General features: G+C 40.4%; 1 protein-coding gene across 1 annotated transcript in view; it reads left to right on the top strand.

Moving 5' to 3' along the window:
* The window catches only part of LOC130114572 (A-kinase anchor protein 13-like), a 170,177-nt gene that overhangs the window by 79,992 nt on the left and 70,892 nt on the right, over positions 1-19,293 (top strand). The window contains exon 11 of the mRNA XM_056282434.1: positions 6,644-6,720. Coding sequence (XP_056138409.1) covers positions 6,644-6,720 — 77 coding nt within the window. The remainder of the gene's footprint in view (positions 1-6,643; positions 6,721-19,293) is intronic.

Genomic DNA, 19,293 nt, shown 5'->3' with positions numbered 1-19,293 from the left:
ATGACTTTCAAAATCCCCAAATTGCTGTGTTTCTGAGGTGTCAACTTGATTTTCTGGGTTTTTGGTCAGATAGCCCTGTTGAACCTGAACAAAATCAACAGTTTTACAATGTCAATGTTAAGCTTCCAGTCAGGATATTAAGTAAAACGGTATACATTAGCAACACAAATTAAACTGTACAGTTAATACTAGGCATACCTCCAGTTACAAACCTCAGATAATGATCCAGTATCGTTCTGTTCACAACAGCAGTTGTGCTTCACATCTTTTGACTCTGTGTTCTGTCCCTTATGACAGCCACCTCTTTCATTTTGCTATTCAACAAACTCAGTGTTTATTATTTACTATTTGTTGAGAAAATCTCAATACCCTTGATAGTGTTATGCAAAATTTAAAATGCCTATCGGTGTTTTATAACTGTTATGACCAAGGCGGTCATGATGACGTTTTGGCTTTTCAAAGTTTAATAACTTTGTGAAGAAAAAAAAATACAGACCTGACGCTCCCTGAATTCTCATAAAAATGCATATATATATATATATATATATATATATATATATATATATATATATATATATGCGAACTCAGGGAGCGTCAGGTCTGTATTAAAAAGAGTTTTAGACCAATTGCACAAAAAAAGTTATGATAAAAGCTACCGAAAACGACCATCCATGAGCGGTCAAAATGACCGCTGGTAATTTGTGCGTGATCGTGCGCGTCACGTCACTATTTATGACGTGTTTTGGTTGCATCATTTCCTTCGTGAACTTCATCGCTCTGTCCCGGGGGGGGGGGGGGGGGACTAGCATTCTCCAGTACAGAGTAATAGTCTAAATTTGATGTTTGATTATTGCCAATATCTCGGTACAGACGCACCGTACCACCGACGCGTTGCATTATAGACAGGCGTTGGACAGCGGCCATTTTAAATTGTTTGAAAAATAGTATTAAAGTTGCTAAAATGTTAATTTTTGGTGTCATTTAGTTTCTTAACATACATACCAACCTATGTAGTGCATTAATATCTCAATTGGGTATTTATCTTGACAGAATATAGAGTTTAAAAACCGTGGGCGGTCAAGGTCGTTCTAGTAGTTTTTAAGTTCCGGTCGTTTGGGACTGTTTCAGTATTTATTTTCAGTTCTTTTTTTTACATTTCACGTTTTATAGGCCTTGTTACGTTTTTTAGATTAGCAATATGTGTTTTCCGTTTTGTTTTTCAGGTAATATTTTCACTTTTTCACATTTGCTATTCAAGTTCGACCATGTCTCTCTGAAGTTTAAATTGTTTAAAACTAGTATTATAGTTGTTAAAATTTTAATTTTGGTGTCAGTCGTTTCCTAACAGACATACTAACATATGCAATGCATTAATATCTCAATTGGGCATTTATGTTGACAGAATATAGTTTAAAAACTGGCGGTCATTTTAGGTAGAAGTGAGATCCCGGTCCTTCTAGTGTTGAAGCTGTCTAAAGTGATTTCTGACCACTAGATGGCACACCATAGTGCTACATTTCTGACCACTAGATGGCACACCATAGTACTACAGAGATTCCAAAACACACACAGCTAAAGGCTGGCCCACACCACAACATATTTCAGGTTTTGGGCCTGATTTCCCCCTTCCGACTAGTCATGATTTTTTTTGATGGTTCTAGAGATTATCTTATTCAGATTTTTCTGTGGTGGGAGGTATGTTAAGGCTGTATTTTACTTCCCCTGATCTGCTTGGAAGCTCATTGTGTTCGCACCGATTTCAAATCACAAGTGTTAAACGTGTTGAATATTTACAATCTGATTGGATCCGATCTGATATCCTGTTGTGTTGGGGGGGGGGGACCATGGGGAACACAGAGGTTGCAGTCTCTCTGCACTGTCAGGTGTCACAATAGCCAATTGGGAACCAAGCTGACTGAAGTGGTAGAAGTCATAAACACAGCAACAGCAATGACAGCATCTGCGAAAGTCACGTTTGGTGTAGGTTTAATCGTGTGAGTTTTGAGAGTCAGGACTGTGACTTACCATTGTTGATTGTGAATGGAATGTGTTAGTGTGTGTTGTGTGATTGTGTGTGCTCTCCACACACCAGAGAATCAAAAACTGTGAAATGTATCATTATACGTCATTATGTGTGGGGTCTCTCACATTTTCAACATCTGTTAAGATTTGAAAAATCTTGCAATGTGTGCCAAGCTTTGGCTTTTGCTCACCACTCCTGTTCTGTCTCTACTGTGGCCAAAGTGTATCAAACAACATGCTCATTTTCCATTTTTCCCAGTTTGTAGTGCTCGCCAACCAGCAAAAGCAAGTCCGATATTAACTGGTGATTCTGCCTTGATTTGGTCCGCCAACATCTGAGATGCAATCAGAAATGAGTCTGTTTGGTTTGGTAGAGGTTTTCATCTCTTCACCAGTCACACTTGGATTTTGCTGTTGGCCATTTTGAGTTTTGGTGGGGGGTTATGCGGTGAGAGGAGGAGGAACTTGGGCGGAGAGGGAGGTAGGACGGTGTGCTTTGTCAGATCGGCAAAGCCAAACATTTAGCTGATGGTTAAGGTAGACTGTAGACTGAGATGTTGATTCTCAGTGTGATTGGCAGTACTAGCAATCCGCTCATATTACAGGGAGTAATTGGATTCACTGTTGGTATCAAAAATATTGTTTAAAGTTCATTAGGCTACTCAAAACTTATTGCAGACATGTTCTCTTTGACAACAAGAAAATGTGGGATATACTGATATAGTGCTAGGCAATATGGAAAAAATGATCAGATCACAGGGTATTTCACATCATATTGATATATACCGATCAGCCAAAACATTAACACAACTGACAGGTAAGTTAATAACATCTTATTATCCTATTACAAGGGGTGGGATATATTAGGCAGCAAGTGAACTGTCAGTTCTTGAAGTTGATGTGTTGGAAGCAGGAAAAATGGGCAAGCATAAGGATCTGAGTGACTTTGACAAGAGCCAAATTGTGATGGGTAGACGACTGGGTCAGAGCATCTCCAAAATGGCAGGTCTTGTGAGGTGTTCCCGGTATGCAGTGGTCAGTACCTACAAAATTAGTCCAAGCAAGGACAACCGGTGGACTGGCGACAGGGTCATGAGCACCCAAGGCTCATCGATGCGCATGGGGAGCAAAGGTTAGCCTGTCTGGTCTATTCCCACAGAAGAGCTACTGTAGCTCAAATTGCTGAGAAAGGTAATGATGGCTATGATAGACATGTGTCAGAACACACAATGCATGGCAGCTTGCTGCGTATGGGGCTGTGTAGCCACAGACTGATTCGAGTACCCATGATGACCCCTGTCCACTGCTAAAACCATCAACAATGGACACATGAGCGTCAGAACTGGACCATGGAAGAAGGTGGCCTGGTCTGATAAATCACCTTTACTTTTAGATCTTGTGGAAGACCGGGTGCATGTGCGTCATTTACCTGGAGAAGAGATGGCACCAAGATGCACTATGGGTAGAAGGCAAGCCGACGGAGGCAGTTTGATGCTCTGGGCAATGTTTTGCTGGGACACCTTGGGTCCTGGTATTCATGTGGATGTTACTTTGACATGTACCACCTACCTAAACATGGTTTTAGACCAAGTAACACCCCTTCATGGCAATGGTATTCCCTGATGTGACAGTTGCTTCTTTCAGCAGGCTAAATGTGCCCTGCCATACTGCAAAAATTGCTCAAGAATGGTTTGAGGAACATGACAAAGAGTTCAAGGTGTTGTCTTGGCCTCCAAATTCCCCAGATCTCAATCTGATCGAGCATCTATGGGATGCACTGGAAAAGCAAGTCCGATCCATGGAGGCCCTACCTCACAACTTGCAGGACTTAAAGGATCTGCTACTAATGTCTTGGTGCCAGATACTAGAAGACACCTTTAGAGCTCTTGCGGAGTCCATGACTCTATGGGTCAGAGGTGTTTTGGTGTCATAAGGGGGACCTACATAATATTAGGCAGGTGGTTTTAATGTTTTGACTGATTGATGTATATCACAATATCTGCATACATATGCAAAAAACTTAACAAATTTAAGAATCCAACTAAAGATAATTAAGTTAAGTTGTTTGATAATGTAAAGTATAATATCAAACCAAAACTAGTCAAATAATGCACCATCAAATATTTCAGACTTAATTTTCAACAAAATTGTTTATCACGATATGACAATATCTAAAGTTCATGCCAATATGACACCATTGAAGACAAACCATATTGCCCCAATATTTAATATATGGTTGACCAGACAAGGATTGCTTTATGCTTCTTGGCTGTACATTAACTGGTACTGAAAAATGTTGGCCCACGCCATATGGTTTGCCTTTGGTTTTAATAATGAAGTTTATGTTCTCTGTACTTGTCACATGGTCTCAGTGAGCAGCCGATGATACCCCGATTGATCATTTAGTTAAAACATATAGTCTCCTAAATCATATTTGTTTGACAGAGATAAAAGGTGGATGATAAATGTGTATGCCTTATTCCCTGATTATTTTGTGGACTTGTGGCCTACTGGGGGACTACATACAGGCTCAAGCCTGCTGTTTGACTGTCAGACAGGCTCACTGGGCAGCTGCTGTGCCCATTCTTACTGACGGCTGTTTGTTTCGCCATTGTCATGGCAGTCTGGGATCCCCAACTTTTTATCCCATAAAATTTGCTTGTTCTGAAATGTCTCAAATGGAAATAAAGGACAGGGCGGGTCCTTTGCCTCTTTCACTGATCTCTGACAGTGCCATTACAGTAAACTAAGGACACAAAACCACATAATTCAATTTTGTGAAATACTACGGTCAATATATATCAAATTTATTTTATCAAATTTAGATATGGATGGTAGTGATTTTTTTCATGTGAATATATATTTTGCAGCGAATTCGGGAGGCAGTCCGGGAACCGCCACAGCTAGGCCGCGAACCCGTATCTCCCACTCCGCAAGCGACAACGTTAACCAGTCGATTAAAGGGTCTGACCCGTTAGTCAAGGACCAACGTGTCTACTTACCCATGCACGTTACAATATATAGATTAGATCATTTGAAACATAATCCTTTCTACTTGATATTGTGATAGAAAAATAGGATTAAATGTTTTTCTTTCAATAATCTTACCAAATTAAACTTAAAGTGATACTGACATCAGAATCTGAAAATTCCTATTGACAGGCTATGTTCCGAGTCGGAATGTGACCACGGAGAAATTCAGTGGCCAAAACAGCACATCTGCGGCTGCTCGAGAGAGATCTGTGATTGACTGTAGATGGTGTCCAATGACAAATTGTGCCGGTGGATACGTTAGACACCAGTTAATTTGCATAATAGGGTGTGTCCGTAGCGAGATGCTATAAAACCACGGAGAAGCCGTTCTTCACCCCCTCCTGCTAGCTACTTGGCTCGAGTTTGTGCTGTTTTGCTGAGACTTTATTATCGATCTTGCTACGACGTATTGCCGTATTGCTATCTATCTATCTAACAGTTATTTGTATCATCGAACATGTTATTCGCCAAATTGTATTGCACTGCCGTGCCATAAGCCTACTGCTAGCTATGCCTTGCAAATAAGCTAGCTAGCTAGTTAGCTCAGTGATTCAAATCCTTCCACCACTGAATTTCTTTTTTCTCTTTCCTACGGCAAGTGACGAGCGGTACCAAGCCACACCCAAACGACCACCCAGGAAGACAGTAGCCAGTAGCTTTGAATTCAGAAAACCACACCTATTTCCGGTTATGATTCAAACTCCCAATGTTAAAAAATGTGCTCAGAAAGGGCATGTCAGTCTCTCTTTAAATCAGACATTATTTGGTCAGTGGTTGAACGTCTTTTGTCTTCACGTTAGTAATCATTACGCTTTCACAAAGACCTTTTAGTGTATTCAAAACATTGTGCAGATTGTGTGCGGATGCAGATTTTCACGCAAACCCAACAGTGGTATAAAATGCAATTTTAATCTGCCTGGAATTCTGGCAATTCATCATAGCAGTATTCTGCAGTATGAGAGCATCACTGTAACCAGTGAACATCACTGAAATATTATATTTTGTACTAACCCATCTTGTAGCCTTCTTTTTACTTTTCAATTCCAAGCGTAATGAAAATAGAATGTGTAATAATAGATGAAAGCCTTGCCAACATCAATTGTTGGCTGTCCTAGAAGTTTTTACCGCTTAAGACTAACTAGAGATGGCTTGTCAAGGCTTGTGTAATTATATGAAGAACAGAGCAATGCTGAAAACTATAGAGCATAAATCCAACTGGGGAAGTTTTAGTCTAATGGGGGGACCGTATACGCTTTGATAATGCAAACTGGTGTCATGCTGAGAAGGAGAATTAGACTGAAATGCTGTGTGTCTCCTAATCAAAATGAATGGCAAATGTTAATGAAATTAATGAGGATCAGAACATGCAAGTTTATTCATGAGATGAATATGACAGATACTAGACAAGATAACTGCTGTGTTGCACAAAAGACACTCGTTATGGATATTGTAGTTAAAGTCTGTACTTGTACTGCTGCTGTATTTTCACTTGAATAAAGGGAAACAGCAGTTTTTCTTGCTGTACTTATAATGGATTTCACTACCATAGGACAACATGTGCAAGCTAATCTTTGTGTCTTCTCCACAGAAGTAGAAACCTGCTCAACAGCAAACGAACAGCCTCAACGAAGAGAGACTGACTTGGACACCAAACTCAATCTGGAGGTGAGTTGTTCAGAACCGAGTTAAAACAACCCACCATCATATTAGTTTAAACAGGTTTTACACAAACCTGTTTTATCACATCAAACATATCTTTCATGTTGTGTGTGTGTGTGTGTGTGTGTATGTGTGTGTGTGTGTGTGTGTGTGTGTGTGTGTGTGTGTGTGTGTGTGTGTGTGTGTGTGTGTGTGTGTGTGTGTGTGTGTGTGTGTGTGTGAGAGAGTGAGTTGCAGTAAAGACCGGGACATTGCTGTGGAAACCCCCCCCCCAAAAAACACTGCATTTGAGTCGAATGTACAGTTGTACAATGCACAGCATTACAACATTGAACACACACTTCATAGTTGCACCGCTTCTCTCCAGTGGGACACATACATTTGTGTAGTTGAACTAAACCACGTGCAAGGATATTTTTTGCCCAGTTGATATCATAAACCAGCATTGTTTTCCATAGACTAATAAGATTTTGTCCCTTTTTAAAACACAGAAGAAGTTACATGATGTTGGCTTTAAACTTCTTCTAGAACATGGTAGAATTGAGCACTGGTTCAGCTACGCTCCCATCTACATTACTTTAGTATGACATGTGAGGTTAGCTGAGGTCAGGTCAGGTCTAAGTGGTATGAGGTTAGGTCAGGGCAGGGCAGGGTCACTCAGATACAGCCATAAATCCTTTTCCACTGTCCCCAAATGACGTACTTTTTGGCCTCCTTGACTTTACAGCCAGCCTGAGGTCACACTAAGAGATATGGGAATGTTCAGTCTTGGACCTCAACTGTGTGTGTGTGTGTGTGTGTGTGTGTGTGTGTGTGTGTGTGTGTGTGTGTGTGTGTGTGTTGTTTCACATACATAGATGGGCAGGTAAATAGATGGATAAACTGAATTACCTCAACATTGCTTATTATGTCGGAATGTCAAGAGTTAAGCAGCATGGAAGAAGAGGAACGAGAAGAGATAAACAAGAAAAAGTACCAGATGTGGTAATCATAACATGAGTAGACACAACATTTATATTTTTAGCATTTTTTAATGAAATTAGGTCCCTTAGAGAGAAAAATAAAGTGTTACACATCATAACAGCTACAAAGTGCTATGCAAAGTGTACAAATAAGATGTAAAAGAAGCCTTTAGACTTTGAGGATCATTTAAGAAAAGATTGATTTAAATGCTATTTTTGAAAAGTAAGAAAAAGTATCATAAATTCACCACAAATGCCACAAAGATTTTATCAAAAATTAAAGTGTGTAGAAATGTGTTAAAATAACAAATAAAAAGGAGAACTCAGTTTGTTCTCTTAAATTAATCCTTGGGTTAATGTCTCTTTTTGTGTAGACTTAAATTTTCAGTATAGGTTAATACAAACTATACTATATATATTTTACTATAGTTTATATAGTATAGTATAAAACCTACACTATAAAATCTACTTGGGATTATTATTGACTATTGGTTTCTTTCAGATGAAGAAATGTAATAGCATCATGTCTACCAACAGAGGGCAGTCCCAAAAAAGTTGCTTGACTCCAGTACCATTCTAAGCATAAAACTTGGCCTTGGTGGTGATTTGAAAGTTGCAAGAAACTAGTTTAAGCCCAGTGCCGATGTAAAGAGAGAATGTATACATACACTAAGGTTTTTCTACTGACAATAAAACATGTAAGTGGAACTGTGGTTGATGTGGTTGACAAAATCCTGCAAATTAATTCTGCAGAATTTCTGACTTCCCATTCAACACCTCTTGTAGAGCTGACCAGAGTAATCATATTTTTAGTGTTATGATTTTAGAGTGTTTATTAGAGTACTATTTTTATATTTGCAAAGTTTTTTGTTAACACATTCTTGCACTGTTGATTTTGATTTTGCCATATGCTCAGGGTCATTGTCATGTCTGAAAACAAGTCTCACTCTAAAGCAGTGGTTCTCTATTTGGTCATCAGACCCCCAGTACAGCTGGTTATTTATTCTACCAAACACCTGTTGTGTCACATAGTCCAGCCATCCAATCAGGAACTGTTTCTGCATTGTTCATACTACATACTGATAATAATTCAAATTTTTGTATGCACAATGCGAATGTATGTAAATTTATGTATGCAAATTTAGTATACGAAAGTGATGTGTATGCATACTACAAAACTGAAAATATTAAGTTTGGAGTTTATGGCGATCAATCAAACAACAATCAAACAATCAAAACTATCCCACCGTTTTTCAGAGGACATTTTTCCAAAGCAATAAATATGATGGATAATGAATTTTGAGGAGCAGCACCTAGCATTGGAAAATTCCAATGTACTTTTAACAATTGAGTGCATGTGTGTGTGTGTGTGTGTATTTGTGGTTGTGTGTGTGTGTGTGTGTGTGTGTGTACCAAGTTTGTGGGGCCATTTTATGGGGCCTTATAAGTACAAGGTTCTATTTTAGGGTTAGGACTTGGTTTTAGGGTTAAGGTTAGAATTAGGGTTAGGTTAAGGTTAAGTTAAGGGTTAGGGTTAGACATGTAGTTTGCGTGGTTAAGGTTAGGGTTAAGGGCTAGGAAATGAATGTAGTCAGTGAGGGAGCCCCACAAGTATAGATTTGCGAGTGTGTGTGTGTGTGTGTGTGTGTGTGTGTGTGTGTGTGTGTGTGTGTGTATATACACACACACATATATACATATAAACTTTGTTAAAAGAAACACTCAACGGTAGGGAAACTGCTCAACAAATAAGGAGCAAAATAATCCTGTGATTCAAGTAAATTGTGTGTGTGTGTGTGTGCGTGCGTGTGTGTGTGTGTGTGTGTGTGTGTGTGTGTGTGTTTTAGCACAAGAGCTAAGACTAGATCAAAACAGACAAAGTGAAAGGGACAAATTTCTTCTTCTGGTGTTAAGAAGGGTCACTTGGATATGAATGTGCCAAATACAATGTAGTGCAAACTACAGTATGCCCCAAATGTATGCATTACACACTAGTATAATCACAGAAAGGTGAATCAGCTCATGTGGACACAACATTTATTTAGAGAAACATTTCTCTCAATAATCGTTGTTACCATATGAACTGATTCACCTTTCTGTGATTTCCTTACCTGGATTATTGAGCATGCATAAAGACAATAGTATACTGTACTAACAGTTTGGACACTGCTGGGAAATGTTTAAACCTGTCACAACAGGTGAATCTAATTAACTGTCTGGCAGAATAGAAAACCAGCAGCACTGGTGATACCCAAGGGCAGGATTAAAAACCACCACTCTAAGGGGTTTGGTACATTGAAGAACGTTCTCCACAAGTTACCTGAAATCATCTCAATTCATTCTTCTCTTTGCCATGCAAGTCCAATGCCACCACCCACACACTTCACAGTACTTGCTGTTAGATGGAGGATGAGCTGTGCCTCGATCCTTGTGTCCCCCGTACACTGCAACACATGCAGACAAAACATGTGGTGTTGCTGTTGATGCTTGTGCATTTGAAATCCACTGCCTTGGTTGCCCTTTGCTGCTTCCTTGTGTTCAGTCTCAGTATAACTACTTCCATATGTCTCTCTCTCGCGCGCCATCTCTCTCTCTCTCTCTCTCTCTCTCTCTCTCTCTCTCTCTCTCTCTCTCTCTCTCTCTCTCTCTCTCTCTCTCTCTCTCTCTCTCTCTCTCTCTCCTGTCTTGCTTGTTTCACCCTGTGTTGGAAATCCCTGCCTCACTGCGTCACAACTGGACTGTCTGTAGTCGTTGCCATGGTGACAGCTGTGTTTGTATATTTCTGATTGGTTACAGATGCAGTTGGTTGTTTCCACTTATTGCCTATAAGTAACGGCTCTGTTCTCATCAGCAAGTAACAACGCTTCACACTTTTACAGACTAGAAAAGTCTTGGTAAAATGATGATATAGCAACTCAATAGTCAAGCACTGACAGATCCTCAAACAATACTAAAAAACACAGCATACGCCTATGTTAATTGTACAGGATACTATGACTATCTTGATGATATTGAATTGCTCTTTTGGCATCAATGTCTCTGTTTCAAGGGTTTGAAAAAAACCCAAAAAAAACATTGATCCTTTGGTTTCCCCTTCATCCACATCTCCTGTTCCTGAGTAAGTGGATTTAACAGGTTTAAATAATGAGGCCTTATTTTGTCTGTATTCAGCTGTTCCACTCCACCCTATTCCTATTTCCATTACATCAGTTTCACGTAAAGACCTCTTGTGATCATATGGCGGCAGAAACAGTCCCGGGGTCTCTCAGGACTGTCCTCGGAGAGGACTCGGTCTTTACACCTGATTTTAAGAAAAACAGTGTGTAATCACTACAGTGTTTTCTTGGGTTGGCCAACTATTAAATCTCACCATAGTCACCCAGATCACTTAATAGTTACCCCAAACTGTGAATTTATTATGGGTTTATGACACCCCGAATATGACAGGCGTAATGGCTTTTTTATTGAGTCCCGGAGTGAGAATTTGCTTTGACAGCCCATAATTTTTGTCCCACATGACTGAAATATAGTACGTACCAGAACACTTGTATATATTCAAATGAGCATTGGCTAGAAAAGGAAAAAGACTGAAGAGTGGGTTCACTATACTTCAGAGTTACTCATTTTGAATTAATATTACAAGTTTGTTCAAAGTTTTTCCCTGTACGCAGATATGAAATTACATCAGGGCAGTTGAATGGATGAACACAGGATGGCATAGCACCGAAGATGATACGTAAAAGAACCATAGAAAAGAATTGATTGGCGTTATATTACATATGACGTTGCTATGTAGAAGTAAAAGGGCAGATTATAAAATGAAGTATGCAGACCTCCCTATAATCATACTACTCCAGGAAGAGTGGCATTGTAAGGACTTCATTTGTCCGAGTTTAAGTTCTCGTTGTACTCTTTTCCTCCTCCTTCTCTCATTCTCTCTCTCACACATACACACACACACACACACTTACCGTCCCTCTGGGACTTCATTTCGTGCCCTTTTCTCTCTTTGTGCTGGGCTCTGTTCCCGTATTACCCTCTGCATCCGTATCCCTCTTTCTGCCATTCTCAACATCTCCTGCCCCGAATGTTTATTCTATCATCTAACATCTGAGAATTCCTATTCTGTCTGGACGTTTTCCTTCTACATCTGATATTTCATCTTCTGTCTGGATGCTTTCCTCTCTTGATTTCTTTGTTTCCCTTTTATTCCTCCTTTTATACCTGTGTCCTTCATCAGCAGAAAGGCCCTGACAGATAAAATGATGTTGCGGGTGGGGGTGGGGGGGGTTGTTTCTCAGCAAGTGAGGAATAAATGCACTGGGTGGAGTGTGTTAGAAGGAAAAATGGAGGTACAGAAGGAAAGAAGGAGGAGAAGGAGGAAGGAGGGGCCGGCGCTGTGAACAGATGTGGGTAGAGCGTCTCATTTTCCGATCTGAACTGCACGGTGAGGGAGCACAAGAAAGACTTCACCGGATAATGCATTGGAATATGGATTTCAACATCTCCTTCTGAACTGGCAAAACTATGAAACTAGGACTAGAGTTTCATGAGATTTTCGTTTTGGTTTTGTTCTGCAGTTTTTATCCATGTTTACCGATGCTGTGAGAAGTTCATCCAATCCCAGATTTTAGTCTACAGTGCCTTTTATTTTTCCTCTGGTTGTATAGTTGTTGTTGGTTATTTTTTCTTTTTAATCTGTACTAATGAAGACACTGCTGCTTGAGTTTAGTTGTTTTTCAAGTTAACTATTTATTAATTTAGGTTTAAGAGATTTGTATTTACTGGTTGTCAGTTTTGGCTCTCTCACCAGTGCTAACTGATGCCAGTTGTACACTAGAGCTGTATCTTAATTTCAATTCTGTTTTTGAGTTGGTTTCATTAGCTTTTCTTTAGTTCCTTTTGCTAATTTAAGGACCAGGGAAGCGTTGCGTGGCTGCGTCCCTTGTTTTTACTCTGGCATCGCTGTAGAAGGAGAAAAGCCATCGCTTTGCACGCTACAAATGGAGTGCTTATTTTTTTCTCCTGTAAGGGTGGGCATGCCGCCCCCTCCCTTATGTTAGTCCCTTTGTAGACAGCATTGCAAAACAGATAGCAGTGTGTCAGGGCAATCTGGGATTCGAACCTACCACAGCATCGCTGATATGTTGGGCTTGGTTTGCACACTGACCCACCACCAACAGTAGGAACTAGTTTTTGTGGTTTTGACGGTGTACACTGTCACAGGGCTGCTAGCATGTACGAGAGACACAAGCGAAGGTACAGCCTCTGTGCCAAAGGAGAGAGGACAGTGGATGTGGTGCTAATTAAGGTAGGTTGGGGGGGGGGGGTAGAAAAAACGTGTCATAAAATGAGGTGTCAAAACCTAAACTGGTTATATGCGAGACTGTAATTTCAGGGAAACGGTATCTAGACCGCAAGCCGAAAGTTGGTCTTTTTAATGCCAAGGTATTGGGACAGTGAACTAAAAACGGGTATTTTTGAAACCTCGGTTTCGCTGCTGGGTCCATAAACGTGGTCTATTGTTTTAATGTGACTAAACATTGGAAGGCTGTAACGACGCAGGACTTTACACTCCATTCTTCTGCTACATGTGCCGATGGTAACCTTGAAATCGAGGTTGATGACATAAGTAGGTATCCTCTGAGGTTACCTTTTGTCTTTAATACTTGATTTAAGAGTATGGAGACACATTTGGTAAACTTGTCATGTCATAACACCACCTATACAGCACAGCGCCAACACTGCATGCTGTGTGTGTCTTACAGAAACCACATGAAGTATTTGGAGTTCCTGATGGTTTGAAAGTTTGGGAGCCTCTCACAGAGCTTTGATGGGTTTCATGGGCCCTGAAGTTAACGTGAGATGTTTTTAGCAGTGCTGCTTTAAGCAAAACTGCCTTGTTTAAAACATGCAACAAAGCTGTTGTTTTAATGGCCAAAATGTACGACTTTGTGATATTGATGGTTTTCCCATGAGTGCAGTGATGCTGTGATGGTGTTCTGATGGTTGGGATGGGTGGTGTGACGCTGTGGTGTAGCACCAGAGAGCAGTTGGGTCCAAGCATCTGTTGGTTGCCTGTCTGAGGTTGCGTCACAGACCAGGGTGTGACATTCCGAGATGGAGTGTTTTTCTGCATGAGGAGCACGGGCCTGTGAGCCATGAGTGTACACACACACACACACACACACACACACACACACACACACACACACATTCACACAAACACAGAGACATGTGGACACAGGCACACATTTACACGTGTGAGTCTTTTTGGTATGAGTCAGTTAGGCAATACAATGAAGAGATTTTGTTGTGGGTGTGTTTAGTTCTCTCACTGTCTAGCTCTCTCACACACACACACACACACACACACACACACACACACACACACATACACAGTCCAGTTGTATCTCTTGCTTTCTTGCACTGTGTGAGTGTGTAATCTGCCTATGTGTGTGTTTAACTCTGTCTTCGATGTGTGTGTGTGTGTGTGTGTGTGTGTGTGTGTGTGTGTGTGTGTGTGTTTCTGACTGGATCCAAAGTTCCCAGCACTAAGAGCTTGCAGTTCCAAGTCTAAATGTGCCATCTCCATGACTTAGTAACGTCTCAACAACCTGCATTTGTAAAACTGAATCATGCAGTTTTTCCTTTTTTTTTTTTTTTCCCTCGGGAAACTTGGAACTATTTTTTTCCTTCGGATATATACAGTACAGTCACTTCATTTTTAATACTTTGTGAAAATGGCCTAGAAATTTGCTAATTGTTTTCACAGCATCTTAGATAAGATAAATGTTAAAGACATACTTTTTTTTTTGGTAAAGTGTTTTGAATTTGTTAGAAAAGTCAGCATTTGGATTGACTTGTAACCATTTCTACAGTAAATAATTGTAAATACAGTTCTTCCCATGCAAAACTAGCCATAATTTATTATATAAATCCAGCCCATGCAGTTACCAGTAGGGCTGAAAAACTATAGGTTTGGTGCACCAACAATCTTAAAACAGCTGGTATTGGGACTATATAATGATGGAATAAGTAAGTACTACACCGTTGTTTTTCTTTTTCTTTTTTTTTTTTTGTTAGTGTTGTGGTTGTTGTTATTTTCTTTGTCTCCGTAGCCCCACCTATCGCTGTGTAGCTTCAGGGAGAATAGAAACCATCAGGGCCGCTGTGATTTTACTGGCAAAGCTGTTTATAGGTGGATAGATAGTTCTGGTTTAGATTAAGTCTTCTGGTTTAGAGGACTTATTTACACTTGGAGTCTCCATCTGAGTACTTGCATTTATGGTTCAAGCTACTGCGTCTTTTGAGAAAGAGGCAACATGTGAGGAAAATGCCCTACAGCGCATGTAGGTGAAACATCTGATAAAGAATAAGGGCACACTTTGCCTTTTAGATAGCTTCAAGACTTCATAATAATAATAATCATAATCTGTGTAGCCCTTTTAAAATCACATGTTTCGTGTGTCTGGGTAGCGTAGCGGTCTATTCTTTGCATACCAACATGGGGATCGCCGGTTCGAATCCCTGTGCTACCCCTGGCTTGGTCGGGCATCCCTACAGACACAGTTGGCCGTGTCTGTGGGTGGGAAGCCGGAAGTGGGTATGTATCCTGGTCACTGCACTAGCACCTCCTCAGGTTGGTAGGGGCGCCTGTTCAGGGGGGAGGGGGAACTGGGCGTGATCCTCCCACACGCTACGTCCCCCTGGCGAAACTCCTCACTGTCAGGTGAAAAGAAGCGGCTGGCGACTCTACATGTATCAGAGGAGGCATGTGGTAGTCTGCAGCCCTCCCTGGATCGGCAGAGGGGGTGGAGCAGTGACCGGGACGGCTCAGAAGAGTGGGGTAATTGGCCGGATACAATTGTGGAGAAAAAAAAAACATGTCTCACTTCCTTTACAACATACCAAAGGCAGAATCGTCAAATGATGAGATAGGGCATGAGACAGAAAATCACACTGAATAAAATAATTAACATTTTATTCATCTTGTCAAACACGTTATGAACTGTTTAGATATTGGACCATGTATCAAGAAGGAAAGCTTCTATCCAATCTTGGCAAAGATTAATGAAATTGGAAAAATTCTGCCGTGCTCCACAACTTGGCCCAAAAGTTTATATCTTGGGATTGTCGTCATCTTGGTTTTCATGAAACCACCCTTGAATGTAGCTGTAATAATGGGGACAAATCATCTTAGAAAACATGGAAGATCATAGTTTTGTTTTTTTTTTACCATAGGATTTGCCTCATCTGGTAAAAGTGCTTGTTATTTTTTTTGGCCTCTGTGAACTGATGCAGAGCAGTTTCCAGATCTGATGACTGTAAGGAAATGTCGGGTCTGTGCCGTCCACAACCATATATTACCATCTCTACGGATGTAGTTCAGTGTAGATGTAGCAAGCAGTGTGAAAGCTGGGCCTTTCAACTTTGTTAGGTATTGTATTTGTTCATGGTACCGGGTTTTGTGGTCCTCCCACCAGGTTATGAGTCTCGGTAAGTGGTCCTTAGAAATGAGCCTTTTCCAAAAAGGCCACCCTCGTGTAAATACCCGCTTTAAGAAGCGTAAGGTGAACTGTCACAAAGGTACTTATTCAATAATATGGTAATTTCCAGGCTGTAGTTTTTGTGGTGTTAAATATCTACCAAAGTTAAGTGCATTTAGCCCAGTTGTTGGTCTTAAACCTGAAACAGCTTCTTTCTTTTTATTTTGAATAATCTTTTTAAGTTGCTTTTTTAAAGACAATTTATGGAGTCTGGCTTGTTGCACTCATTTTCACAATGCTTCCCTTGACACATCAAATCATTTTTGACATGTTTGAAATGTAAGTTTTCTCGTGTTTCTCTCATACAAAAGCCTTTTTTGGTAGACCTCTTAACAGTTGACACGTACTGCTAATTGGTATTGACCTTGATTTTACTCTCCTGAGTTGGCCGCCTTTGTATTGGTGATTATTGAGAGTCGTTATTTGTGAACAGCCCATAGAATTACATATACTCCCATAAAACAAAACACTAAAACTCTACAACTTAACCTACATAGTGAGTTGCCAGATTGACCTTTGCATTACAATCAGTCTAATAGTTGAGCTAACAATAAGCTCTCATAGTCTTATCAGCAAGAGATTTTTAGCAGCAAAACTACCATATATGCAGATAATGCAGCTGCATTGCGGCATGCAACAGTTTTAGGCCTGCGCACACAGACCCCTCTTTATCTCACCACTATCGTATCAAAAATCTCGGAGCACTGATCTACACTATATGGTATGTTCAAAAATGTGCAAAGTGTGCCAGCGCGTAATTATGGTCATGCATACTACACAGTAGAATAGGTAACTTTACACAGCAAAAAGCCCAGAGACTGCACCTCTGTTGTGAGTAGAACATACATATTATTTAATTATTTATCTGACTAATAGTGTTTTGTGTTTATAAGGACAATGTGCAAACATGAATAATGTTGCCTAAGTGCGGTTGCACTGTCGCCGATGTTTTCATCTGTTATGGTGCTCCAACACCAGATTTTAAGTAGGCTACATTATCATGGCCTTACTATTATGACTTCTATAGCATGGTGGTCTCCACGTAATCATTTCATTAGACGTCAGCTGTGCAGTGCGTTTTGCTTTTGCTGGTCATGTTAAAGCTGCGTGCTTTCACATCTTTCATTCACTTACTGACATGACGTGTTACATCTGATTGTGATGGGCAGGCCGGGGCCCACTTTGGCCATCTTGCATTAGGGCCCGGTGCTGACTCGTTCTGCTGGAGACACTTGTTCTGGGGATTATACTATAGTACAAGTCATTTATGGGGCAGCACGGCTCAGGAGGTAGAGCGGGTTTGATACATTCCGCAGATTGAATTGCGAGTCTGCTTGTTTCACTCAGACACTTTAACGAGGAGACACCGGCATGTGCATGCACAGAGAAGGCTAACTAGCAACCAACGGTTAAAAAGAATCACCTCAGGTCAGGTAGTCTAGGCTAACGTTGTAGCAGACAAACAAAAAACAATATGGCGTTGCATCGCAGAGGTTAAGAGGTCTGCAGAGAAAACCTCCCAGGAGGAGACAGACCAAACAGGCGAAGGTCAAAAAACCTTTTTTTTTTTTCTTTTTTTTTTATAATGAGAAGTGGAGACAAGCCGGAAATGGAGAGTCCTGTGATTGGTTAGTTTATGAGGAGACAAGCCAGACAATGTTCTGTTTGGCATGTCGTCAACACGCTTCAGATGCCAAAAAAGAGAACTGATAGTTTCATTATTGGGACTAAAATCCTAAAATTGGAATGGAAGCCATAAAAGACAAATAATCATCCAATTTCCACACCCAGGTAAGAAAGATAGCACAGTGTGCTTACTATATGTGTGCATGAGAGAGGGAGAATGTCAGTATTTTCCTTGAGAGTTTAAATATTTACCTTATGAATTAAAATAACCTTAAATAGCCTTTTTACCCAAATAATCATGATTGAATATTGGAGATCATGTTGTATTATTTTTCACATGAAGTTACACACTACCGGTTAAAACAAGAAAGTGGCTGGTAAAAATTATTGAGTGGCTGGTAGATTTGGGAATCCACCAGCCACAGTGACAGATAGACACAAAAGTTCATTTCCAACCCTGGCTCCCACCAACCAGACCAATTGTCCACTTCCTGTACGTTGTGCATGCACATGGGCCCCTCCTAAGGCTCCTATAAATTCCTTTGATATTGTGTTTAAATGATGCAAATCCCCAAACTAATTTGCATTCAGTCAAATAACCACAAACCAATCGACACTGGGCCCTCATGTTTCCTGGGTGTCCAGGGCCCCAGGGCAGTTGCCCACTTTGCCCAGTCAGTAATCCAACCTTAGGGTTTAGAAAGGTTATCAGTGGTTCTTAATATCATGATTTGACTCTCAAATGTAGAATGGTTAGAGACCGTTATTACCACCGAGATTATTATCCAAAGGAGTTGAATCAAGTGCAACTGGACTTGGTATATATCCGTGAATACGTTTCGCCTCTCATCCAAGAGGCTTCCTCAGAATTTATCCTCTAGGAGTCATAAATTCTGAGTCTCATCACCAGACAGTCAGACTAGCTTGGTCTAGTCAGAAAGGCACGAACTGAGGAAGCCTCTTGAATGAGAGGCAAAACGTCTTCACGGATATATACCAAGTCCAGTTGCACTTGATTCAACTCCTTTGGATAACCATGACCTGGATGAATGAGAACATTCACAGACATGTTGCAAGATTATTATCATTATAGAGATCATTATTGCCACATTATCACAAAGACGCACAGACAAAACGCGTCAGGTCCTGTCTAGGCCAGGCCTGTTCATCTAAAATAGTTCAGTAACAAAAAACAAAAAAAAATGCCAGTCAGTCAGTAGGGAAGATTGCCTTAGCACTGACTATACCATTGAATCCTACAGTAATGACTGACTGATTTCATGACTGATCCTACATCTATGTTTTTAATCACTATTACTGTTATTACTGAACATCAGTTTCTGAATTGAGACTTTGTGGCAAAGCTTTGGTTAACTGCCGCATTTGTCCTTCACCAACTACAACACAGACATAATATGACAGTAAACTCATAAATGTCCACT

Source organism: Lampris incognitus, chromosome 6 (assembly GCF_029633865.1).
Source record: "Lampris incognitus isolate fLamInc1 chromosome 6, fLamInc1.hap2, whole genome shotgun sequence".
Classification (NCBI taxonomy): domain Eukaryota; kingdom Metazoa; phylum Chordata; class Actinopteri; order Lampriformes; family Lampridae; genus Lampris; species Lampris incognitus.
Note: the sequence above shows the minus strand (reverse complement) of the source record. Positions and strands in the feature narration are given on the sequence as shown.